The 27,381-nt window shown below is 44.6% G+C and overlaps 1 protein-coding gene across 1 annotated transcript; it reads right to left on the bottom strand.

The window, feature by feature from the left end:
• Window positions 1–82: 82 nt before the first annotated feature.
• LOC108544548 (signal-regulatory protein beta-1-like) lies at window positions 83–26,456 on the bottom strand. Its single transcript, XM_017895741.1, is given in 7 exon segments — window positions 83–1,487; window positions 2,090–2,204; window positions 6,696–7,028; window positions 7,627–7,674; window positions 7,677–7,943; window positions 16,799–17,152; window positions 26,290–26,456. Coding segments are annotated over 6 exon segments (1,188 nt in total). The 5' UTR covers window positions 26,363–26,456; the 3' UTR covers window positions 83–1,487; window positions 2,090–2,091.
• Between the last annotated feature and the right edge of the window lie 925 nt (window positions 26,457–27,381).

Below are 27,381 nucleotides of genomic sequence, written 5' to 3'. Positions count from 1 at the left end.
AAAATAAATAAATAAATAAATAAATAAAAAAAAAACAAATAAATACTTATTTCATTATATTTTCATTGTCCTCTACATTTGTAACTGAGAGTGTGAGAGTTTCTAATATTTTGACAAAAAATGGTAAAGGTCACAAACTGATAATTGTTTTTCTAATTGGATATGGAGAATGCTTTCCTAGGTTTCAGGTTGCACAGTCATTTTTGCAATCCTGGACCGCCATGAAAAGCGAGAGCTGCCTGTATTCAGCATAATACTTACGTAAATAAGGGCTAAAGAAAAATTAATTAGGATAAGAGAAATGAGAATGCTGGGACAGAGAAAAGAAATAATATTTTCTACAGGGTAGTTTATAGAAAGTGCCTTTAACAAAGTGACATTGAGCAGAGACTTGAAGGAAGGAGAGTGGGAGCCATGCGGCTGTGTTGGGTAAGAAGCAGAGAAGTGATATGATTTGACTTTTCCAAAGAATTGCTGTGGCTGAAAAATGAAAGCCAGAGGAGTGGTCCCAAAAGAGATGATGCTGGTTGGGACAGGGAGTGGTGGTGGAAGTGAGAAGTGTGCAGATATGGATGTAACTCAGATGTGTCCTGCAGCAGGCTTGGACTGGCCCTTGGAAACCAATTGTTAAATTTCAGGAATTTTGCAATCTGGTTGTTTAACTGTTGGCAGTGTGAAATTGGTCAGGTTGGGAGTTATTACACTAGAGAAATTGGCAAGCACTACAAAACAGCTTTTGGTTTTTTCCTTTCAGGAAGTCCACTGTTAAACATTTACCATCGCATGTAAGTGGACATAGGCATTTTGTAGGCAGAATTGAATACGAGTTGTAAAGGGAAGTCAAGGAGGACTCCTCGATGTTGGAGTGTGGCAGCATTTCTTCCATGAGCAGCAGGACTGGGAAGTCTGCAGGATGCTAGAAGAAATACTGTTCCCATCTCAGAGAGAGAAGGTAGAGCTTCTTTCTTTTTGGGTTTGAGGGATAGGATGCTTGGACAAAAAGGAAAGAGAATCATTTTTTCTTAAAATCAGTATAGGGGTTCATGTATATTCAGGAGGCAATAGAGAACCTCAACAAGGCTGGGGGAGTTGGAGTGGGCAGGAATTCGGAAGATGGGATAACTCTTGAGAGCCTGGAGAGCGTCTGTGGTTTATGTTCAGTCCCAAGGCGATGGATGGGAGGAGTCCTGGTGTGTTTAGATTTGGCGTGTTTCTCACCTTCTAGGGAGGTGCTGTGAGTCAGTGCCCGGAGCCCAATCCCATGGCCCCTGCTCAGAACCATGAATGGAGACACTGCTCTGGGGCATCAACGTCTTGTGAAGGAGCAACAGGAGCCTGTGGGCAGGCAGACGTCACGGGAGAGGAGGCGTCTGGAGCTGAGTCTGGAGAAACTTCTCACTGGCTCCTTCTCTCAGGTTGAACCTCTTAAGAAAGGAAGGAGGCAGCAGAGACTGAGGGTCCCACATGGCAGGGGAGGAGCAAAGGAGCTGTGGGAAAACACATTCACACTTATTCATCTGCTCATCATTCAGGAAATGCTTCCTGAGAGTCTGTTATGTTTCTGGGGCTGGTCTCTTGGGATGCCTGTTGTAGGGGGACAGGCAGGCCTCAGGTAGGACTTTGCCAGCTCAGCCCTCCTCCCAAGTCCTGATGTCCCCTCCTCCCTCCCTTCCACTCAGACACACAGAGGATCAGAGCAGGAGCAGCCCTCAGAGCAGCCCATCTGGGGATTCTCAACATTACTCTACAGTGGGGATTCCTTTAGCCCCATGGAGTCCCAGCAGTGGCCTGGAAGGGACCACCCACTCAGTTGCCCCTCACTTAGACCCCTCTGTCCACCTTTTCCATGAGACTCCAAGGGCACTGGGGACACCTTTGAACCCCCTTGAAACATCCCAACTCCTGCACACCTCCTGTGGGTTGGGAGTCCCACACGGGGTTCCCTGAAACTCCTAGGTGTCATAAAGGAGCCCTGTCACCTTCTGTAAACTCCACTGACCCTGAAGCTGCATGGCAAGTGAGCTGGGCCCTCCTGCTGGCCTGGCCCTTCTCGGCAGCCCTTGGTCAGTCCTCCCTCTCCCACACTTACAGTCAGGCCTTCTGTTTCCAGCAAATGTAGACGGCAGAGACACCAACCACCAGTAGGACCTTGGGGCCCAGGAGGAGAGCTACGAGGAGTGAAGCAGTAGGAGCCAGTGCCAGGCCTGGAAATCAGGGAAGAGGAGGAGCCATGAGAAGAGCCACTTGGGAGCTCATCTCAGGGGCCTCCACTTACCCCATCTGAGGCTACCTGGGCCCATCAATGCTCTGAAGCTTTTGAACTTGCATCTGGCTCTGGCTTCCCAGACTCCAGCCGAAAGCAAAGGCCAGGGAAAGTGGCTCCTCATTCTCACTCACCCTGTCCCAGGCTGTCAGCTTATCCTCCTGGAGGGAAAAGGTGGAGAGAGTATGTGCTCAGGAATTCATATGTATGGCAACTGGGTTCCTCACTTGATCCTCACAAGCCTGTGGGGCAGGGAGTATTATTCCATTCTGATGGGGAAACTGAGGCCAGAGAGTTTAGGGAGTGCCAGGAGATTAGTGGGATCCAAATCTAGGGGAGCCCATCATTATGTCCCCAAGGGTGACTCCTGAGTCCAAAACAAGTCCAACACCCCAGGGTCATAAGAATGATTAGGAAAGGGTGGGCAGGTGGTGTGAGGATGGATTCAGAGTGAGAGAGTTGCACGCTGCCCTTCTTAGCCCCAGGGGTAGGCGGATGACCCCATATTCTCATGATCTCAGGGAGTCCTCCAGGGACAAGAACTAATGAAACCTGCTGGCTGGAAAAGACCCTGGTGAGTCAGGGAATGGGTGTCATGCTTGGGAGGGCCTCAGATATCATCTATCCCACCTCAACTCCAGTGCAGATGTCATCTGAAATCTTTCTGTTGGACACAGAGAGTCAGATCTACAGAAGCACATGTTTGGACTCTGCATTTTTTAAATAAGGGGTTTCGGCTGGTAAAAGTAACAAAGGTATTAATTTTTTCTCTCTCTTTTTTAAATTAAATGGTGCTGGTGGGTCCTTAAGGAAGGAAGGGAGACCTCAGCATCTGTGGCCGCTGGGGTGTTGCAAGCCGGCAGTTCTCAGCTGGGTGGTTCTCTGGGGCTTTCTCTCCCTTGAGGAGAGCTGGACTGCCCAAATTTACTCCTTCTAGGGGGCAGCCCACGTGAGAGATAGACTGCATTGGGAATATGAAGGGATAGCCCCTCCCCTCAATTTAAAACAACTCTACAGGACCCTCCAGCCTTTGGCCTCTCTGCAGGAGCAGCTCCGTGTTTGTCCTGCCTGCGCTGTGGCTCAGCACCTCCCTCTTCCTACACTCCTGCCTCCTCATTCCCTGAGGCATGTTGACTCTGACAGCATTCTAGGATGCTTCCTGCATTCCTTTATCCATCCCCAGTTGGCCTCCCAGAGAAACTGACCTTGGAAAGTGGTCTGGAAAGCAGACTCTAAAATATAAGTTTGGAATCTGATTACTCATCAGCTGGCAAGGAGGACCCCAGGGCTGGTGGTGAGTGGGGCGGATGGTGTAACCCCAGGAAGGAAATTCCTTTCCCTCAGCCTTTTGAAAACAGATTGGGAAATGGTCCTTATAAGAACTAAGGTGTTAGCTGTTGCTGGGCATGAATCCTTGGAAGAAAGACAATGAGAAACTAAGAGTGATTGATCATGAGTTAAGGTTCAGTGCTGAAGCCAGAGGACTTCTTGGCAGCAGTGTAGATTCTTATTTTTTGGAGCCACAGGGCAGAAGGAATAGAGGATCGGGTCCTGGGCATCACAGAAGAGTAGCAGAATCACAGAGGAGGATGAATCTCAGTTTCAATGGCTGCTATGCTGGGGTAGGGCCCTGATGGGGAAGTTGTGGGACCCTGAGATGTGGGAGGAGACATCTGGGTCAAAGTACTCAAAGATTGTCAGTTAACTTAGGAGCTGCTGGGGACAATGGCAGTAGCATAGCTACTTGTCTCTATAAATATCCACCCCAAGCCAAAAGAAAAAATAAAAAAGGAAAAGTAAATTCTACACAATCCAGGCCCTAAATATTACTTGAAGAGAGAAGGCCAAACTGCAAACTGACTGTGAGTCAAAAGGGAACTCTCATCCAACCCTAGTGCACAGTCTCTCACTAGGCTCCCACGCCACTGATGCAGCACGTCACAGAAGGCATCCTGCAGTTTGCCTTCCAGCCTAGACAACCTAAAATGCATTTCCAGACTTAGCATATGAGCCAGGATGCTATGTCAGACACACTGAAAGCACCCAAAAATGGCAGCCCTGGTCTGAGTGCCAGTGGGTGGTAGGAAGTCTAAGGAAAAACTCAACCTTGTCCAGATGGTACAGAATCATCTCATCCTGTGCTACCTTGAGAAGTACAACTATGAACCTAAGAAATATCATGAGGAGCAGGCATAGGAGAACTTCCAAGGTGGAAGAGCAAGGTTAAGAACCCGAGGACTGAGGAACAGCCCAGCAGCCAGACACCAGGGAGCCAACCCCCAAATACCAGCCCCCAGCTATGGAAAGTGATGAAGGGAGGACACAGAAAAGAGGAAGTCTCAAGTCAATAAACATAAACTCCCACTTTAAGAAACTACAAAAAGTAGGGCAAAGTAAACCTAAAGCAAGCAGGAGTGATAGGAATTAATAAAAAGAAAAAGAAAAAAAAAAGAGAGAACAGAACAGATAATCAATGAAACTGAAAACACAAAAACAATACAAAACCCACTGAAACAGAGTCGATCTTTCGAAAACACCAATAAAATGGGAAAAAACTCTAGCATCACTGAAGAAAAAGAAAAGAGAAATGACACATTTTCAGTATCAGGATGAAACGTGGGATACCATTGCAGACCCTGCAGATACCATTGAGTTATAAGAGGATATTGTGAACAACTCTACACACATAAATGTGACAACTTAGATAAAATGGACCAAAAATTATGCAAAACACAACTCACCAGGACTCACTCAATAGGAAATGAAAAGGGTGAATAACCCAAAACTATTAAGGAAATTGAATCTATGATTTTAAAATACCCAAAAATATTCCTGAGGCCCAGATCTTTCATAGGAAAACGTAAGTATTTAAAGATAAATTAAAACCAAATTTGATACACAGGGAAATGGAGCTGAAAAGTTTTGGTAAAATTTGTATGTATACTCCATTTTAGATGATATGAGGAAATTATTTTAATAACTTAATGAATTTAGTTATTTGAATGCTTAAAATGTCAGTGGACAATGACATTGGTTTTGTGAAAAATATCCTTGATCACATGATCACTCAACGTGCAACTGCAGGTGCGTGCGTGAGCAAGTTTTCAGTGGACGTGACTATGCACCTTCCACACATCTCTGATGATTGGGGACATTTTTTCTCCTCTATGTCCTGTCTTTACTCTTCCAGCAGGCAGGGACATGAACAAATCAGTGACTCAGCACTGACCCAGGAGATGATGCAAACATCACAGGGTGTTTTGGAAGGAACCTGAGTCCTTATTCTTATTTTCTGGCGCCTCAGGGCAGAAAGAATAGAAGATTGGGCCCCGGCCGTCATTGGAAGAGTAGCAGAATCACAAAGGAGGATGAATCTCAGCTTCAGTGGCTTCTTTGCTGGGATAGGGCCCTGTTGGGGAAGCTGTGGGACCCTGAGAAGTGGGAGGAGACATTTGGGTCAAAGCACGCAAAGATTGTCATTCGACTGGAGGAGAGGGTCCCCCTCCTGGTATTATATGAGAGGGAAATAAGACATATTTTGGTTATAGAGAGGGTAAACACTGGCCAAATTCGGGTCGTTGGGACAAAGCCCAGCAGAAGGGGAGAGTTTCTCTAATTAGCACAAATTCACATGATAGCCTGGTAGTGAGCCTGTCTTCAGGGACTAGATTTACCATCATTAGTTTGGACTAATAACCTGATGTAATGGCCAGAAGTCTTCAACATCATCCCTTATCACTTCCTGAGTCCTGGTTTCCCCTTTGGTAAAACTCCAAAGTCACTGGGTGTTTGAAGCAGGAAAGGAGATCAGAGATGAACAGGAATTGCACATGGTCCATGCGCAGAGTGGCTGGGATTATTGTTGGTCAAATATCACCATCGGAACACAGAAGAGGCCTGTGCTGTGACCAGGTCACCTGGGGGCCTGTTCCAGGCTTCAACTTCACTTGTCTTTCTGAAATTTATATAGCAGATGCTGGAGACTGCTGGGTGAGGTCACAGACGCGGATGGAAAAGTTTAGAATAGAACAGAGACAAGGTAGAGTTTAGAAAGTGTAAAGGGGAAGATGGTGCACTGATGAGACATGCAGAAGAAGGCGAGACACAGGACTTCATAAACAAATGCATCGCGTCCGTCTCTCCTTTTTCCTTTAATGTATATTTACGCCAAAAGATTGATCAAGGTGTGCATCAAACTCTTGATGCACAGTTTCTTTTGTAGATGGGTTTTAAGGGTGTCTGCAAGTTGCCAATTGTCACCTTGAACCTTCTAAGTAGTAGTGACCCATGGAGTGTAGGATTTGGGGTCATGGAGCTGACATTAAAATTTTACTTTGTATTTATAGACTTCTAGCTTATTTTATGACAAGCATGAATACTACTTTTAAGATTAAAGAAAAAGACAAAATTTAAAAATGGGAAGTAACCACACCATGGGTGACATCTGAGCCCTGCTCCTTCCGGTGGGCTGAGACCTTCAGGGAAAAGCTTTTGTTCACCGCTGGCTGCCCATCATGCTCCACCTGGCAGGTGAGCTTCACATCATCCCTATGGGCAGATACATTCACCAGGAGCCAGCTCGTCCAGTTATAGGTGCCATCCTTGTTCTCTGGAGGGCTTGAGGCCATTTCTGTCCGGGACACGTTTCTGTTCTCCAACCAGGTCAGCTGTAGTCTCTGGGGGTAGAACTTCGTCACCTGGCAGGTGATGTTCGCCTGGTTCTCTGCCCTCATGGGCTGTTGAGCAACCTCCAAGAAGGGTGGAACTGAAACAGCACAGGGCAGAAGCTGTGACCTTGTGGCACAGACAGATCACAGGGAGGGCTCCATAACGTAGCTCCCACCACCACAGTGAGGGCGTCACCAGGACAGTGCTAGGCAGGCAGCACGTGCTCAGACATTGAGGGTGGCTCTTTGCATATGAGTGAAATTATTAAAGCATAACACCCAGCACATAGTAGGTGCTCAAGGACTGGTAGTCCTGTAGCTCCTACTAGTAAGAATAAGTGAAATCCTAACAGCACAACCCTGGCATAACAGTTGAAATGTCATAATGCAGCAAAAATCAAATGAAAATCACCAAGCACGTAGGGGCTTGGGCTCATAGCAGGTGCTCATAATTGTGTTGCTCTTGGTGAATAAATGAAACTATCTAGCACAGAGCTTGGCACTTTGTGGGTAGACATCTAGCTGCTGCCATGACAATGATATGTAAAGTGGACCAGTACATCTAGGTGCATGGAAGGTGACCAGCACAGTTAGGGAAGATTCCGGGCCTTTCAAGATCTAGAGCAGTAGCCTGTGGAGAGGGGAGTGGGCTTGGCAGCCAGAAGTGGGCTTAGGCTGGGTTTGAGGGTCCTCTACCTCGGATGGCCTCAGACAAGTTGGCAGTCCCACGAAGAGGGTCCCCTGCAAGGTGACATGGGCCACCTCGCAGATGACTTGAGAGTGAACGTCCCCGCGGGTCAGCACCACCCTGGCTGTGCTGCGGATGCTGTAGGACACGCTCTCTCCTGCGGGGTCCACGTTGGTCTGGAAGTCTGAGAGCTCATTCCCATTTTTAAACCATTTCAGGGTGATGTCTCTGGGAGAGAAGCCATGGGACTTGCAGGTGAAGCTCACTGTGTGCCCAGCTGTGGCCCTCGCTGTGGGACCCGATACCACGGGGGCAGAAGGTTTGGCTGCAAAAGGAGCATCGATAATCAGGAGACATGACTGAGATGACCATCACTAACGATAAGTGTGTGACACGTTAAGAACCTTCTGAGACGTTCGTTTTTAATCTTTCTAATAATTAATCTTTCTAATAATTTAATCTTTCTAATAAAGGAAGGCAGTCTCCTTTTCTCTTTTACAGCTCACGCCACAAGAGCTCTGAGAGGTGAGAACCAGCCCATGGTCAGACAGTGAGTAGGGGCAGGTCCCAGAGGGAAGTCTAGGCCTGAGTTCACAGTCCTCTCCACATAGGGTGACTTCCACCAATCTTGGCATAGGAACAAAATTACTGACTGGTCTCTCTCCTTGTTAATAACTAGTCCTAGCTGGCCTTCACCAGAGAGCTCACCAACCTCTGAGAGGGCGTTTATAGAAGCCAATGTCAGGAACAGTGGCAAAGTGGCACCACCATGAGAGCTGCAGCCAGGCTGCTTCGCCCAGGAGAAGGGTGGCCTGACACACCCAGTTCCTTATCTGCAAAATAGGAGGACAGCATTTCTACTTCCTGGGATGTCACCAGGATTAAATGGGGTGATGGAAGCAGTTTTGCTCTGGATCAAACACAAAAGATGCTTCTCAAAATTAAACACAAATCTATCTTTAACCCAGACTTTACAGATACACAGAGGTCTCTCTTTAGGTATTATACAAATAGGAATCGTTCCATATTTTTATTATTTTCACAAATATTTCATTCTGTCAAATAAAAGGCATTAATTAAGGATAAAGCTTTAACGTAGAACCCACAGTTTGTAAGAACATTGGAATGACACCTGCTAAAGGTCAAGCCATAGTACATTGCTGTAGACCTGGATAACAACTAACTGAAGCCAGGGTCCGTGGGATTTTGATCTCTCTCACCTGGAGTACTTTAATTAAATAGCCAATGAGAACAGGTTTGCAGTTTAGGATTTTTGACCAGCTAATGAACTGTTCCCGAAAACAATGTTTTGTGAAAGCCCCCTATAAAAAACCTTTCCTGTGTTTCCATACCGGACACTATTCAGGGTTTTGCTGACTCACTGTACCCAAATTGCACCTCTTTATTTTTCCAATAAATGCTCTTTCCTTTGGCCTTCCTAACAATCGTTGTTGTTGTTGTTGTTGTTGTTAGTAGTTCTAACCTGCTGCAAGTCCTACATTTGAAAATAGGAAATTTGTTTTTGGCATCCGGATCTTCAATTAGGTCAGGTTTGGGTCAAAAACAAGAATCGCTGAGTTCTAAGAAAGCCAAAGGGGGTTAATTTTTTCATTGTTAATTAATTACAAGGGACAAAGACCCAGGCCACACCAACAGGCAGAAACCTATTCTGGGCCCTGAAATTGGAGAATCAGAACAATGAGGCAGTTTCTCCCTGTAGATGAGTTTTAAGGGTGTCTGCAAATTGCTAATTGTTACCTTGAACCTTCTGCCGCCGTCTTAGAAAGCACATATTACACATGTTTGCCTTTGCCAATATTAACTTGCTCCCTAATATGCGTGAAATATTTTGAGAGCACAGTAAAGAGGGTGTCACTTGAAGATGTCAAGTCTTTGAGAGACCAGCAAATGGGTGTCCCTAGAGGGCTGAGAGGCTGTCTTCAGTTCCCGTTTATTGAGGGCTTCTTGGCCGCCTGACGCTGGCTGCTCTCTCTGTACCTCTCAGCACTTTAATCCTCCCTCCATTTCTTAGAGGGGGTCCTCATGTGAGCCCTTGTATATGGCGAGACTCTGAGAGGATCCTTGCTGGCCAAGGACCAAAAGTAGATAGAAACCCCACCCTGGGAAGATGAGCGAGGGTAAATGCAAGTGCATAGCCTGGCATGTAGTAGGTGCTTAATAAATAACCCCTGTGACTGTCATCATGAGGTTTGGTCATTACTGCTACTGGAGCTGCATAGCTGTTCTTCAGGCAACAGAACAATGAGGAGCAGAAACACCAAGGAAAGGCTCAAACCCTACTCACTGCAGCTGCCAGAAAAACCCAAATGATAAAAGGAGCAGCAACCACCATGTTTGGTGAACTGGCTTTCAAGTAAGATCACAGGTGAAGCTGGAAGCGTTTTGGAAGAAGGAGAGAAAAGATACCTCAGTGACATCTGGGAGTGCTGAGGGAGGGAGGCTTCTGGGGCTGAGGAGTGAGGATTTGCTGGGACTCCAGCACCTGCTTAGATACAAACGTTTTCAAGACAGAAGGTTCTCCAGCACTGAGGCTGCATCTGAGCGAGGCTTTGTCCCAGTCTCCTATCTTGGGCCCTGAGGCCAGTAGCATGGGAGGGGTCCTGTCCAGGCTTCTGGGGCCTCCCAGAATGTTCCCAGCATGTCTGTGTTGAAGCACCCATGGCCCAAAAAGCTGTTCTCAAAGCCCCAGTACCTGGGGCACCACTTTTGCTAGGGGGATGTGTGTGAGAATCTTCTGGAGCCATTCAGAACTTTAGATGCCAGGCCCATGTTAGACAAATTAAACTGGCATTTTTAGGGGGATCCTGGGTCCAGCTTTGTTAACTTTTTTTTTTAATAGTTTTCCCAGTGATTGTAATGAGCAGCCAAAGTTGAAAGCCACTGGACCCCAACCCAAACCCCATTTATACCTGCGGCCTAGTGATGCCCTGACCTGTCTGAGGTCACACAGCTTCACCCTAACAAGCTCACATTTATTGAGCATTTACTGTGTGCTTGTTGATGCCCTAAGCATTTAACACGATTTCACTTCTTCAGACTCTGCCCAGTCTGTGAGGTCAGTGTTACCATTAAAAGGGTGAGGACATCGAGGCCTATGGTGGCAAAGTGCCTTGTCCCAGTTGGCAGAGCCAGGAAGAGTCAGAGCCGGGAAGAGGCCCAGGCAGCTGGGATACTGCCCGTGCTCTCCTAACCATAGTTCTGCAGAAGCTCAGTAATAACCTGAACACCACCACCATGAGGGGCTCTGTGCACATCCTCTGCAATCCTCACAGAACCCGGAACCGGGCCATGATAATCAGCATCACAATGGTGGGGAACCCAAGGACTCAAGGGAAGGCAAGACTGGCTCAAGATCACATGATCTTGAAATAATACCTCACTTTGGGGGTGCCTACAGTATGCTAGGTGATTTACAGAGAGAACCTGAAATCCTTTTCACTTTGCTAAAGGAGTCCTTGATTGTCTCCATTCTACAGATGAGGAAACTGAGGCTGAACAAAATGAAGGCATTGTCTCCTCGTCCTCCATGTGTCCCAGTGGGCATTTCCTGTGTCCCACCAAGCAGTTACGTCCATTGACAGGGCAAGTGTTTTAACTTTTTCAGCCCCAACACTGACTGCCACCTCAATTGTCCCTTTGAGATTCTAGACTTCATGCAATGTTAGGGAGAAGCCTCCCTCCTGGGTGCCCAGGCCTGCTTACCCTGCAGCCATAAACAAAAGACAGTGGGCTCCTGACAGCAGGAGGGGAGAACCTAAACTCTTGCTCACATGGGCGCCAAACACTCTCTAGGAAATGCCTCATCTCCTCATCCTTAGTCCTCAGCGCCATGAGCGGGCAGATATATGCTCTACTGGGCTGCAGGAGGCTTGACTCTGCTCAATGGATGCTGCTGAGTGAAGGAGAAACAGCAGAACATGGGGGGAGAATCCTAAATGCTTCACGTGTGCTGAGACCTGTGCTTTAGGAACCGGCTTGGCATATCATGAGACACCTGCAGGACCTTTCTGATGGGAGTGTAAAGCCAGCCCCTCGACCCTACAGGGTTATTGTTTTGTTTTTTAACACTTTTTGCTATAGAACTGAACACTGCAAGAATTTAGAAAGAGAAGGTTGGAGCATTTCTCCACACTTGGAAAACCACAGCTGAGTGTTGCAGAGACAAGGGCTGTGAGTCAGGCTGGGGGGTTAGAACCTTGGCTCCCTGACCTGCTCACAAGTCAGGTCTCCTCTCAAAGCCTTAGTGTCCTCATCTTTAAAGGAGGTAGCAAATGGCTCCTCCCTCATAGCACTGGTTGTAAGAAGACTCTGGCACAGCTGCTGCTTCCTGGCCTCCTTCCCCACCTCCCTCCTTTCTCATCTAGCTCATCATTTAGGCTGAGAGCATGGCAAGGAGGAGTGAGCACTTTACTAGGAGTTAGCAGATCTGAGTCACACCTGAGCCACCATTGGCTGTGACTGCCTGGGCTGGGGAGGCACCACCTGGAAACTTCAGTGTCTTTACCAATATTATCTGCACAATCAGGATAAAGTCACCTTCCATGTCTAAGTTGAAGGGTTATGGAGAGCTGATTTCAGTCATTACTGGGCAATGTACATTTTCATGTACACACATGTACATGAAAGCATCATGTTTTACGCTTTACATATACACATTTTTTAAAAAAAAACTGTCAGTAAAGCTATGTGTCTTCTGGAGGCTCTGTTTTTTGCCTTTCCAAATTCCAGAGGCTGCCCACATCCCTTTCCCACAGTTACATCTTCCCATCACTCTAACCTCTTGCTTGCATCCTCACATGTCCTTCTCTAAGAATTAATCTCCTTCCTCTTCTTGTAATGACATTTCTTATATATTGTGTCCACCCTGATGCTAGAGCCAGATGTTAAAACCACTGTCTTAAAAGTGTTTGAAGTGGGGCCGGGCATGATGGCTCATGCCTTTAATCCTAGCACTTTGGGAGGCGAAGGCAGGTGGATCACCTGAGGTCAGGAGTTCGAGACCAGCCTGAACAATATGGAGAAACCCTGTCTCTACAAAATACAAAATTAGCCAGGTGTGGTGGTTTACGCCCGTAATCTCTGATTGCTACATCATCTAGTAGGGAAATTGGGCAATATTCTCAAATATGAAAGTACACTATCCTCTGACATAGGAAAGTCACTTCCAGTGGGTGGCTCCTGCCTGAGCAGCGTGACACATGTACAAGGTCATCCACTGCATGATTGTTTTAGTAGCTAAGGTGGGAATAACTTACATATCCATCAACAGAAGACTGTAAAATAAATTTTGATATTTCCATAGATTAGAGTATTTTTCAGCTGTAAAAAACTGGAGCAGCTCTCTATGTTCTGATGTGGAATCTCGATATGGAGTGACAGGGCTTAAGTTTGGGAGAAGCTTTCCAATCACCAACGAGCTTTAGTGTCTGAATGTGAGGTGCATTGTAAACCTTTGGGAAATGGGTGAAAAGAGAAATGCTGGTTCTCTGACCTGTGGTTCTGTTTGAGAAGCTTTTGTTGAGCACCTATGATACACCAGGCTCTTCATGGAGACCGTGTCTAACACAGGGGAAGGAAGGAGACTGCCTCGATTCACACATGGACTCTGGCTCCAATTCTGTCACTAACTGGCCCTGTGACCATGGACAAGGCCCCTGTCATGTCTTGGCTTCAGTCCCCCATCTGTAAAGGGGGTTGGGCTGGATGGTCTGAAGATCCCTCCTGTGCTGACATTCCAGAATTCAGGAGTTAGGACGAGGCTCTTGAGCCTCTGGCAGGAAACCCCAAATAAGTATTGTTGCTGCCTTATATGGGGAACCCCTAAGTCACCCATTTGTGGGACCTCTTTCCTGAGGTGAGGGACATTCTGAGATGACGCAGCTCTGCTCAGAGCCCATGGTGACTGTGTGACTCAGTCCCCGAATCCCACAAAGGTTTCCCAAATGGATCCACAGCAAATCCCAAACTTATTGGCATCTCCTCCCACCAGGCCATCAGATTCAACAGTGAATGTGCCTCCCGGGAATCTTCCCCGTGGGGTGTTTCTGAAGATTAAATAAATCATCCTCCATGTGTCCCAGTGGGCATTTCCTGTGTCCCAACAAGCAGTTACGTCCATTAACAGAGCAAGTGTTTTAGGTTCTTGAGCCCCAACACTGACTGCCACCTCAATTGTCCCCTTGAGATTCTAGACTTCATGCAATGTTAGGGAGAATCCTCCCTCCTGGGTGTCCAGACCTGCTTACCCTGCAGCCATAAACAAAAGACAGTGGGCTCCTGACAGCCAGAGGGGAGAATCTAAACTCTTGCTCACATGGTCCCCGAACACTCTCTAGGAACTGCCTCATCTGCTTATCCTTAGTTCTCAGCGCCATGAGCGGGCAGATATATGCTCTGCTGGGCTTCAGGAGGCTCTACTCTGTTCAATGGATGCTGCTGAGTGAAGGAGAAACAGCATAACATGAGGGGAGAGTCCTAAATGCTTCACGTGTGCTGAGACCTGTGCTTTAGGAACCAGCTTGGCATATGATGGGACACATGCAGGACCTTTCTGATGGGAGTGTAAAGCCAACCCCTCCTACCCCTACAGGGTTATTGGTTTATTTTTAACACCTTGTGCTGTAGAACTGAACAATGCAAGAGTTTAGAAAGAGAAGGTTGGAGCATTTCTCCACACTTGAAAAACCACAGCTGAGTGTTGCAGAGACAAGGGCTGTGAGTCAGGCTGGGGGGTTCCAGCTTTGTCTCCCTGACCCGGTCCCAAGTCAGTTCTCTTCTCTGATCTTCAGTGTCCTCATCTTTAAAGGAGGTAGCAAATGGCTCTTCCCTCATACACTGGTTACAAGGAAACTCTGGCACAGCCACTGCTCTCTGGCCCCATTCCCCGCCTCCCTCCTTTCTCATCTAACTCATCATTTAGGCTGAGAGCGTGGCAAAGAGGAGTGAGCACTTTACTAGAAGTTAGCAGATCTGAGTCACACCTGAGCCACCACTGGCTGTGATTGCCTGGGCTGGGGAGACACCATCTGGAAACTTCAGGGTCTTTGCCAATATTATCTGCACAATCAGGATAAAGTCACCTTCCCTGTCTAAGTTGAAGGGTTACGAGGAGCTGATTTCAGACATTACTGGGCAACGCACATTTTCATGTACATACATGTACATGAAAGCATCATGTTTTATGCTTTACATATACACGTTTTTTAAAAAAGCTGTTAGTAAAGCTATGTGTCTTCTGGAGGTTCTGTTTTTTGCCTTTCCAAATTCCAGAGGCTGCCCACATTCCTTTCTCACAGTTACATCTTCCCATCACTCTAACCTCTTGCTTGCATCCTCACAAGTCCTTCTGCAATAATTAATCTCCTTCCTCTTTCTTGTAAGGACATTTCTTATATATTGTGTCCACCCTGATACCAGAGCCAGATGTTAAAACCACTGTCTTAAAAATGTTTGAAGTAGGGCGAACATGGTGGCTGATGCCTGTAATCCCAGCACTTTGGGAGGCAGAGGTGGGCGGATCACCTGAGGTCGGGAGTTCGAGACCAGCCTGAACAACATGGAGAAACCCTGTCTCTACAAAATACAAAATTAGCCAGGCATGGTGGCTTACGCCTGTAATCTCTGATTGCTACATCATCTAGTAGGGAAATTGGGCAATATTCCCAAATATGAAAACACACTATCCTCTGACGTAGGAATGCCACTTCCAGTGGGTGTCTCCCACCTGAGCAGCGTGACACATGTACAAGGTCATCCACTGCATGATTGTTTTAGTGGCTAAGGTGGGAATAACTTACATATCCATCAACAGAAGACTGTAAAATAAAATTTGATATTTCCATAGATTAGAGTATTTTTCAGCTGTAAAGAAACTGGAGCAGCTCTCTATGTCCTGATGTGGAATCTCGCTATGGAGTGATAGGGTGTACGTTTGGGAGAAGTTTTCCAATCACCAATGAGCTTTAGTGTCTGAATGTGAGGGGCATTGTGAACCTGTGGGAAACTGATGAAAAGAGAAATGCTGGTTCTCTGACCTGTGGTTCTGTTTGAGGAGCTTTTATTGAGCACCTATGATGCACCCGGCTCTTCTATGGAGACAGGTCTAATACTGGGGAAGGAAGGAGACTGCCTCGATTCAGACATGGACTCTGGCTCCAATTCTGTCACTAACTGGCCCTGTGACCATGGACAAGGCCCCTGTCATGTCTTGGCTTCAGTCCCCCATCTGTAAAGGGGGTTGGGCTAGATGGTCTGAAGTTCCTTCCTGTGCTGACATTCCAGAATTCAGGAGTTAGGAAGAGGCTCTTGAGCCTCTGGCAGGAAACCCCAAATGAGTCTTGTTGCTGCCTTATATGGGGAACCCCTAAGTCACCCAGTTGTGGGACCTCTTTCCTGAAGTGAGGGACGTTCTGAGATGACGCAGCTCTGCTCGGAGCCCATGGTGGCTGTGTGACTCAGTCCCCGAATCCCACAAAGGTTTCCCAAATGGACCCACAGCAAATGCCAAACTTATTGGCATCTCCTCCCACCAGGCCATCAGATTCAATAGTGAATGTGCCTCCCAGGAATCTTCCCCATAGGGTGTTTCTGAAGATTAAATTAAAAAAAGAAAAAAACATGATTTACCCTCTCCATGCCCTGGATGGATTTCTCCTCATTAGAAGGGAAGAGAATGTAAGCTTGGTGGGGAAGTGCTTTGGGCTGTTTCATTCACTGCTCTTTGCACAGCATCCAGGGCAGAGCCTGGTGCACATTGGGGTCTCAGTGAGTGCCTGCTGCATAAAGAAGAGATTCAGCCACCCTGAGGGGGAAGCCTTCTCTGGAGGCAGAAGGCAAGGTCCAGACCTGTGCCTGGGCAAGTCACTCAAATTGTCAGTTCCCTCATCTGTGAAACTAAAGGGCTGGGTCAGCTTTGGAAAGACAAGAGCTGTAGAGCCACAGACTGGGGATGCCATCTTTTCCATCATTTACAAGCCATGGAGCCTCGAGCGACTACCATGACATCTCCAAGCCTCAACTCACGTGATCCGGAGAAGGGGTGACATCAGATCATGAAAATGAGCACCAACCACCACACCTGATTGTTGCTCCAAGAATGGATAATGTAATTATTGACTTAATGTCACACCAGGGGACGAAGGAGGCCCGCGCTGTACTCACCACGCACAGACAGCTCAGTGCCTGCTCCAGACTTCAACTCCACATCGGGGCTCCCTTTCCGGAACTTCACACAGTAGTAGGTGCCGGCATCTGCTGGGGTGATGTTACTGATGCGGATGGAAAAGTCCATGTTGCTTCTCTTTGTGGGGTCTGAAAGAGGTGTTACCCGGGGGAAGTGGCCTTCTTTCGGATGGTAGATTACTTCCCGGCCTGGTCCAGCTCCTCTGAACCACTGGATGGGCCCCACAGGGATCAGGGAGGTCACAGTGCACTTCAGAGTGGCTGACTCTCCAGCTGCGACTGACACGGACTTCTCAGGCTGAATCACCTGCAGCTCCTCCTCACCCACCACTCCTGGAAAGGAGCACAAAGGAGTCATTTTTTTATCCTTACATGATCCTGTGTGTTTCCTCAAGTGTTTATTAATGACTTTCATTGACTGGATGTACACTAGGAGCAGGTCTTGAGCTCAGCCCACTACATGCATTATCTCATTTAAGCCTCACAACTGGCCTGTAACATAAGGCTGCAATAGAAGTGAGGACACTGAGGCACAGAGAGGTTCACTTTCCTTTTCCTTATTTTCTTTTCCTCTTTCTGTTTGCTTTCTTTTCTTTTCTTTTTGAGACAGGGTCTTGCTGTGTCTGCTGCCCAGGCTGGGGTGCAGTGGCTCAATCACAGCTCACTGTAGCCTCAACCTCCCAGGCTCAAGTGATCCTTTCACCTTGGCCTCCCAAGTAGCTGGGACCACAGGTGCGTTCCACCATACCTGGCCAATTATTGTATTTTTTGTAGAGACACAGTTTCACCACGTTGCCCAGACTGGTCTCTAACTCTTGGGCTCAAGCAGTCCATCTGCCTTGGCCTTCCAATCTGTTGAGATTATAGGCGTGAGCCACTGCGCCTGGCCAAGAGGTTCAATTTCAGTGTAGAGCTTTGGGTTGAGGACCTGAGTAGAACTATTGAGCCCTCCTTGAAAGTGCCATGTTTTGCCAAATATGGCCTCCAACTGTGGCTACATGGAGTGTGGCACTTTTTGTATCGCTGGATTGGGTGGGGCCCTGTGACTTCTTTAGACCCTTGAGTTTTGAGCAGAAGTGATGGGTATAATTTGTGGGTTGTGCAGTCAATTGCAAGAGCCTCTATGGATCAATTTCTCCCTTTCAGAGACCCACAAGGCTCTGATGGGGCCTGCTCCATTGCCTGGATGTGTGAATGACCGTTGCATGCAGAACTGCCGATACACACTGAATATGTAGCTTTCAGTAGAAATACAACATTGTTTTAAGCCCCTGGTAATTTTTCACCCATAGCATAATCACATTACCTAAGTTTCCTAATGCTGATGTGACAAATTACCAAAACTTAGTGTCTTAAAAGAAATGTAACATTTTATAGTTCTGGAGGTTAGAAGTCCAAAATAGTGTTACTGGGATACAATCAAGAAGAAATGATAAAAGTCAAATACACAAAGATAGAGAATGAAACAGTGGTGACTAGGGGTGAACTTGGGGGAGGTGATGGGGAAGTCAAAAGATACAAAATTGCAGTAAGTCTGACAAAGAAGTCCAGAGAATAAACTTGCAATCTGAGGGTTTTAGTTAATAATGCTGTACTGAATTCAGTATTTTGCTTCAAAAGCACTTTTTAGGTGCTGTTGACATAAAACACATGCAGCATAACTATGGGAGATGATGGATGTGTCCATTTGCTTAACTTTAATAATTATTTCACCATATATATGTATATGTATATGAAGGCATCATGTTTTACACCTTCCATTTTGACAATTTTTAAAGAGCTTTCAGCAGAGCTATGTGTCTTCTGGAGGCCTTTCCAAATTCTAGAGTTTTCTCATATTCCTTTCTCACAGTTACATATTCCCACCACTCTAACCTCTTGCTTGCATCTTCACATGCAAACATCCTGGAATACAAGGATGTTTCAATGTCCTTCTCCAAGAATTAATCTCCTTCCTCGTTCTTATAAGCACCCTTGTGATGTATTAGCTCCACCCTGATACTAAACCCAGATGTTAAAATCGCTGTCTTAAAAATGCTGAGAGGTAAAGGAAATAACTGATGAAGAACTAAAGGAATATAAATGTCTTAACAAAATGAGAATGTAAAAAAGAGAAATTATATGAAGAAATAAAACAAACTTAGGAATTGAAAGTACAATAACTAAAAGTTCACTAGAGGAGTTCCCTAATGGGTCTAAGCAGGTGGAAGAATAATCAGAAAACTGGAGGATGGAATAATTGAAATTATTGAGACTGAGGTATGGGTGGAAAATAGAATAAAGTCTAGAGCACAGAATCTAAGGGAACTGTGAGACATTATCAAATGTATCAACATACACCTTACTAGAGTTCCAGGGAGAAAAAAGAGAAAGAGAGAAAGGAATAGAAGATTATTTGAAGACATAGTGGGCAAAAATCTTCACAAACTTGATAAAATACAGGAATCTACGAGTTTAAGACACAGAAAAAACAGAAGTAGAACTAAAAAATAAACTCAGAGACCCACACTAAGACACATTATAACCCACCTGTTGAAAACTAAAGTCAAAGAGAGAATCCTTAAAGCAGCAGGACAGAAGCGATTCCTTGCATACAGGAGACCCTCAATAAGATTTTCAGCTGAGCTCTTATACAAAGCACTGAAGTCCAGAAGATAGAGGGATGGTAAGTTCAAAACGTTACAAGAGGAAAAACATGTCAATCATGAATTCTATACCCAGCAAAGTGTCCTTCAAATACAAGGGAGAAATTAAGATATTCTCAGATAAACAAAAGCTAACAGAGTTCATGACCACTAAACCTTACCTACAGGAAATACTAAAGGGAGTGCTTCAGGTGGAAATGAAAGGATGCTGCATGGTAACTCAAAGTTGTATGAAGAAATAAAGATGTCCAGTTGTGTGTATATTTTTAAAGAATCATGCTTCAATATCCCACAAACAAGCTGTGAGCATCCTGCCCAGGTGACCAGGTAACCAGTATTTTAAAGCTGGTCCCTGCCACAATTCCTCTTCTTGTCCTCCCCTACTGTGACCTAGTGACATTGAAACACTCTAGTAAAACCTATCATGGTTTTTGCTTGTGTCCCTCACCTTGACTGCCAGTAAAGGCACTTGCCCAGGAATCCCACCTCTCTTGCCTACCCATCTGTTTGATTGAGCCTGCTCCTTGGGTGCTCCTCCCACATGGCTTCCTTCATGGCCTGCCCTTCTCCCTTCTCTAGGAACTGTGAATACGCCTCTTCATATGAACTTTTCATGGCCATGCTAGAGTGATCCTCCAAGATTCAACCAGCAGGAGTCACTCTAACATTTTCAATAGTAATGGCAATGAGGATGGGATCATTCTAAACTCCGGTGGAAAGTTCGTAGGAATTGCCTTTGACTCCTCATGACTTACAGAATTGCTACTCTGTTTGGCTCCACAATTTGAGAAGGCTTTTTACCCTGATGACTTTCTTGTACTATGCTATGTACAGCTTTGTGTTGCCTTTTGGAGTGCTGCCATGGCTCTCCATCCTGAAGCAAGGATCCTGTTCCAATATCAATAATGACATCCACCTTTCTTCAGGAGCACAAGTAGATATAACATTGGTAACACCTCTTCAAAGAAGATTCATGTGATATGCATATTAATGTCACATAATCCAGCATCTGTAAGTTTTTTTTGGGATGCCCGTGGCAACATATTTACAAATGTTACTTACAAATTAAAATCAATGGGTACTCCTGTTAGTGTCTTTAAATGAATTAACAAACAAAAATATCTCTTCTCTGTGGAGTCTTCGGCGATGTCTTTCATGCCTCTTGGAGTCTCTAGACCACTCATGATGGCTATATATTTCCTCAGGGCCTTGATGCAAAAATAGTGTTCTTTGTGGCCTATGCTATACTCCATTAAAACAACTGACTGGTTACCTACTAGAATCTCCTGACTTGGAGTCCAGATTTAAGGATAATATTCTCCTGTTGCAAATCATTAACCATAAATTGTCCCACAGGCCAGGCTATGCTCATCTGAAATGACACCCATTGAAATTTAAACTTCCACTACAACACAAAATTAAAATCGCTGCCAGGTACAGTTGCGCACCTTTCTGTTGACAGTTGGCATTATTACTACTTGGTTTGTTGATGCAACAATCCTCAACCAAATACTAGCAAACTGAATTGAACATCATATTAGAAGAATTATACAATACAAGCAAGTGATATTTATTTCTGGAATGCAAGGATGTTTCCATGCGCAAATGACCAACAATGTAATATATATATTTATAGAAGAAAGAGAAGAAACACATGATTAACTCATTTGATACTGAAGACCATTTGACAAATTTGGAGATCTTTTATGACAAAACCATCAATAAAATGAATATATGAAACTTCTATAAAATAATAAAAGTCATATACACATACTTTATTTTCACTTATTGCTGTCTAATATACTATTTTATTTGCCTATTTATCATGTATATTGATTACTGTCATTCTCCCCAGTGGAGACAAGCACAAAAGGGCACGTACTTTTTCTTTTTCATTCAACAATGTTCTTTGTTAGGTCCTGGCACATAGTAGGCATTTGTTAAATATGTGTATAATGTGTGAATTGCTCAGTGGAACATTTTCCCAGGAGACTAAATATTGTATTTTAAGTGAATTGCTTTTATGAAATTTGCCAGAAAATGTGTTTCCCATGTGGGTGAATTGGTGAAAAAATATTGAGTTGTATACACGCAGAAATCAGAAGAGTCAAGGAGAAGAAAACCACAAACCCTCTTCACACCACATCACCTTCTCGCCCTCATGAGCAGCACCTGCAGAAATTTCATGGAATAAGATCAAGACCAAAAGTGTTTGAGAAGAGCAATGGTGAAACCTGTGATCTCTAGAGTCAAAGTGCCTGAGTTCAAATCGTAGCTCTACCAGTTACCAGTGAGTAACCTAGGAGCACTTTGTGCTTCTGTTTCCTTATTTGTGTTGGAGGGTGAACTTGGATATAATGGTTACCCGAGGTCAGAAATGTAAGCGATTTCCCACAGTATCTGGCTCATGGTGGGTATTCAAAAATTGTAAAGTTATTACTTGGTAGATTTCCTGAGGCTTGGAGGCTTCAATGGACATTAGGTGATGATATGGATATGGACATGGATATGAGTATAATGATAGATATAGATAATATAAGCATGATTCTCTGTTACTTTTATCCCCTTCTTTCTTCTTCACCCCTACCATTAATAGAAGAGCAAACTCCAAGAGAGGAATGCGCAAAAGTTCTGTTTTGAGGGAAAGTGTATTTTACTAAGAAGCCTGCTTACCTGTTGCTTAGCTTAACAGATTGGGGGATTTTCAGGGGTAAGGTGACTGAGGTAGAAAGGAGGGAGAATGACTGGGCAACAGAGAAAATCAAACATCTCTTTAATGTGCTTTCCTGTAGACTAAAAAATGAGTTGAAGATTACAGTAAGGGAAGTCTTACCACTACTACTACTACTACTACTACTACTACTACTACTACTACTGCTACTACTAGTACTACTACTGCTCTATGTTTCCACATGATCAAGTTAGATTTATCCCAGGAATTCAAGGATGGTACAACATTCATAAATCTCTACATGTGATACACTATTTCAACAGAACAAGGGACAAAAACCATATGACCATACAACACAGGCAAAAAAAGCATTTGACAATATTTAACATTTTTTAATGATAAAAACTCTCAAGAAATTAGATATCAAATAAATGTTCCTCAACACAATAAAGGCCATACAGGACATATCCATAGCAAACATCATACCCAATGGTGAAAAGTTGTCAGCTTTTACTCTAAGATCAGGAATAAAACAGAGATGTCCACTCTCAAGATCTCTATTCAACATATAGTATCAGAAGTTCTATCCAGAATAATTGCACAAAAGAAGTAAATAAAAGTCATTCAAATCAAAAAGGAAGAAAATAAATTGTCCCTGTTTGCATATGATACTGTCTTACATAGAGAAAACCCTAAAATCTCTAAAAACTTTTAGAATCAACAAACAAATAGGCCACAGATATAACATATGAAATCAATGAGTAAAAATCAGTAGTTTCATACACTTATAGCAAATTATTGGGAAAAGAAATCAGTAAAACAATTTTATTTACAATTGCTACCAGAAAGGGTAAGATAGCTAGGAATAAACTTAATCAAGGAACTGAAATACCTGCATACTGAATAACTATAAAACCCAGATGAAAAAAATAGAAAAAAAATAACAGAAAGATACCCATGTTTGTGGATTGGAGAATTACTATTGTAAAATGTTCATACTACCCAAAGAGATCCACAGATTCAATTCAATATCAGCAAAATTTCAATGAAATTCCACAGAAATGGACCAAACAATCCTTAAGTTCATATTAGCCATAGAAAACCATGAATAGCTAAGGCAAGCTTTAGCAAAAAGAACAAAGCTAGAGGCATCACATAGCTTGATTTCAAAATCTTCTAGAGTGCCATAGTAATCAAAACAGCAGGGCGTTGGCACAAAAAGAGACACATGGACCAATGGATCAGACCAGAGAGCCCAGCAATAAATTCACACATTTGCACTCAACTGACTTTTGACAAAAAGGTCAAGAAGACACAATGGGGAAAGGTCAGTCTCTTCAAAAAGGGGTGTTGGGAAACCTGAATATCCGTGTATGGAGAAATGAAATTAGACCTCCATCTCATGCCACATACAAAAATCAACTCAAAATGTATTAAAGACTTCAATGTAAGATCTGAAACTGTAAAAGTACTAGAAGAAAAGTTCCATGATGTTGGTCTGGGCAATGAATTTTTGGATATGACCCCAAAACACAGGCAACAAAAGCAGAAATAAATAAATGGCACTACAACAAACTAAAAAGTTTCTACACAGCCAAGGAAACAATCAACAAAGTAAAGAGACAACCTACAAAATGGGAGAAGATATTTTCAAACCATACATGTGATGAAGAGTTAATATGCAAAATATGCAAGGAAGTCAAACAACTCAAACATAAGAAAACAACCGGAGTAAAATATGAGCCAAATAGTCATTTCTCAAAAGAATACATTAAAATGGTCAGTCAACATATAAATAATATCCAACCTCACCATTCTTAAGATAAATGCAAATTAAAACCACAGTGATCTATCATCTCATACTTGTTAGAATGACTATTATTAAAAAGATGATAACTAGTGTTGGAAAGTATGTGGAGAACAGGAAACCCTTACACACAGTTGGTGGGAATGAAAATTAGGCCATCCATTAGTGAAAACAGTATGGAGTGTCCTCAAAAATTTAAAAATAAAATTATCATAGGATCCAGCAATCTCACTACTGAGCGTATATCCAAGGGAAGTGACATCAGCATGTCACAGAGATATCTGCACTCCCATGTCCATTGCAGCATTATTTACAATAGCCAAGATATGGAATCAACCTAGGTGTGTATCAACAGATAAATGGATAAAGAAAATGTGGTCTACATACATACACAATGGAATTCTAATCAGTTGTACAAAAGAAGGAAATCCTGTCATTTACAACAATATGAATGAACCGGGACGGTATTATGCTAAGTGAAACAAGCCAGGCACAGAAAGACAAACACCGCGTGATCTCTCTCATATATGGAATCTAAAAAAGTTGAACTCAAAGAACTAGAGTAGAATGGTGGTTACCAGGGCTAGACAAGGGGTGCAGCTGGGTAAGTATTAGTCAAAGGACACAAAATTTTTGTTCAGAAAGGAGAAATTAGCTCCAGATATCTACTGTACAATATGGAGTCTATAGTTAATAAGATGATTTATATCCTTCAAAATTGCTAAGTGCATAAATTTTAGGAGTTCTCACCATAAAAATTGTCAGTGTGTAAGATTATGCATATGTTAATTAGCTGAAGTTAGTCATCCAGAAATGTACACGTCATAACATGTTGTACATGAGAAGTGTACTTTTCTCAAATCAAAATAAAAAACATTTTCTTAAACTTTAATTGAAATTAAAGTTGGAGAAACTGATAAAAAATGAAATCTCATGTGTGTGTGTGTACACACTTACAATCACTTATATGTACACATGCAGGGATCTCTAACCCCCAGGCTGTGGTTGGGTACAGGACCGTGGCCTGTTATGAACTGGGCTGCACAGCAGGAGGTGAGCAGCCACTATGTGAGCATTATTGCCTGAGCTCCGCCTCCTGTCACATCAGCAGCAGCATTAGGTTCTCATAGGAGTGTCAACCCTATTGTGAACTGTGCATGTGAAGGATCTAGGTTGTGTGCTCCTTATCAGAATTTAACTAATCCCTGATGATCTGAGGTGCCACAGTCTCATCCCAAAACCGTCCACCCCACCCACCCACTCTAGGTCCTTGCAAAAATTATCCTCCATGAAACCAGTCCCAGGTGCCAAAAAGATTGGGGACAACTGCACACGTGTGTGTGTGTGTTGGTATCTGTTATGGGCAGAATGTGTCCCCTAAAATGCATGTGTTGAAGCTCCAACCCTAGTACCTCAGAATATGACTGTATTTGGAGACAGGGTTTTTAAGAAGCAATTCAGTTAAATGAAGTCATTGGAGTGGGCCTTAATCCAATATGAGTGACGGTCTCATAAGAAGAGATGAGGACATAGACACACACACAGAGGGAAGACCATGGGTTGAGACACAGGGAGGAGATGTCTTCTACAAGTCAAGGAGAAAGACCTCAGTAGAAACTAATCCTGCCAACACTTTGATCTTGGACTTTGGCCTCCACAACTACAAGGAAGTAAATGTCTAGTTTCAGCCACCCAATCTGTGGTTCTTTATTACGGAAGCCCTAGGAAAGGAATATAGGCCCCAATAAGCAGCAAATGCAGAACTTAAAGAGGAAGAGGCGACCGAAAAATGGGTGGTAAGACTCAAGTCACAGGGGAGGAAGGATCACGGGGGAACACAGGACAATGTAAAGAGCACCCTTAGGGAGGACGGTGACTGAACATCCCTGGGAAACACTGCACCTCTGCCCAACTCAAGAAGGCACCATTTCAGACTTCACTTCCTCTGGGTGTTGAATACAGAAGGCTGGGTCTGGAGTCACACAGCCCTCTCAGGCTGTCTCTGAGCTTGCTCTGTCCTTGGGTAGGTTGTTTGGCCCCAGAGTCTCAAAACTGGTAAGGATTTAAATAATGATTGTTCTGTGTTAGTCAAATGAAATAGATCAAAATGTAAGTAATTGTGGTGGTAGTGATTCAACCATCCGTGACTCTGGTAGCCAGCTGCCCCTGGTAGCCAGTTGCTGATCCACAGAGAAAGTGCTCAGCTCCCTCCTGATTTCCTGCTCTGAGGTCCCATCTTTGGCCTTCCTTGGCAGCACTTGTGGTTGTATGGAATCTCCAAAGGTCCAGGGGCAGGGCATTGCCACGGCAGCAGAGAGAAAGGGTTGTAGCCCAAGGCAATGCTTACCTGTGAGTCCCAGCAGTAGAGTCAGCAGCAGGAAAGGACCAGGAGGGTGGGGCCAGGAGGCTGCGACAGGCATCCTGGAGACCTCAGGAGCCTGCTCTGTTCAAACGTCTGTGGTGGGGAGATGTCAGGCTCTGCTCTGAGGAGAGAAGACAAGCCCTGCCTCCCTCGATTCAAGAGGAAGTGGCTATGATGGATTGGGACAGTAACTTGCTTTTAGATTGTAACATAGAAATCAGGCACAGCAGGCAGCTACAAAGCACAGAGTTACTCATGCTCCATTTTCAGGAGAATCAGACAGGCTGAGCAAAACTAATGCTCCCTCCTCAACTGAGGCCTGTGTTCTCTCCACATAGCCCCCTCCCCCATCTTCAGGTCTTCTTGGTGATTTGCCAGCTGAGGGTCTTGGGTCAAGAAGTTCTGTGGTTGTGATCTGTGCCCTAAACTCTCCATCTTAAGACCCTAGGATGTGGTTGGCTTGTTGCTTCCTTCTGCACCAGCCTCAACCAAGTGCTATTCAGCAAGGGGCAGCAGGAGGGATCCCAAGGACCCTCTTGATGTTGGAGAGGAAACAGGTCTGCTTTTGAAATGATTCTTTATTCTAACTTTTTTTTTTTTTTTTTTTTAGAGGGTGTCTTGCTCTGTCGCCCAGGCTGGAGTGCAGTGGCCCGATCTCTGCTCACTACAAGCTCTGCCTCCCAGGTTCACACCATTCTCCTGCCTCAGCCTCCGGAGTAGCTGGGACTACAGGCACCCGCCACCACGCCCGGCTAATTTTTTGTATTTTTAGTAGAGATGGGGTTTCACTGTGTTAGACAGGATGGTCTCGATCTCCTGACCTCGTGATCTGCTCGCCTCGGCCTCCCAAATGCTAGGATTACAGATCTGAGCCACCGCGCCCGGGTATTCTAAGCTTTTACTGATATAACTGGCGAAACGTAGCCCAAATTCAGTCTAATCTGGACTTTGGCACTTTCATGGGCCTGAATCCAGTAGAAGAAATCATTTCCCGACTTCTTCCAGGAGAGCCAGTAGTTTTAGTTTAGTAAGGATCTGTTTTGTGGGGTGAAGTGAGGGTTGTGGGTTATGGAAAAA

This window comes from Rhinopithecus bieti, unplaced genomic scaffold (genome assembly GCF_001698545.2).
Source record: "Rhinopithecus bieti isolate Rb0 unplaced genomic scaffold, ASM169854v2 scaffold_27016, whole genome shotgun sequence".
Classification (NCBI taxonomy): Eukaryota; Metazoa; Chordata; class Mammalia; order Primates; family Cercopithecidae; genus Rhinopithecus; species Rhinopithecus bieti.
Note: the sequence above shows the minus strand (reverse complement) of the source record. Positions and strands in the feature narration are given on the sequence as shown.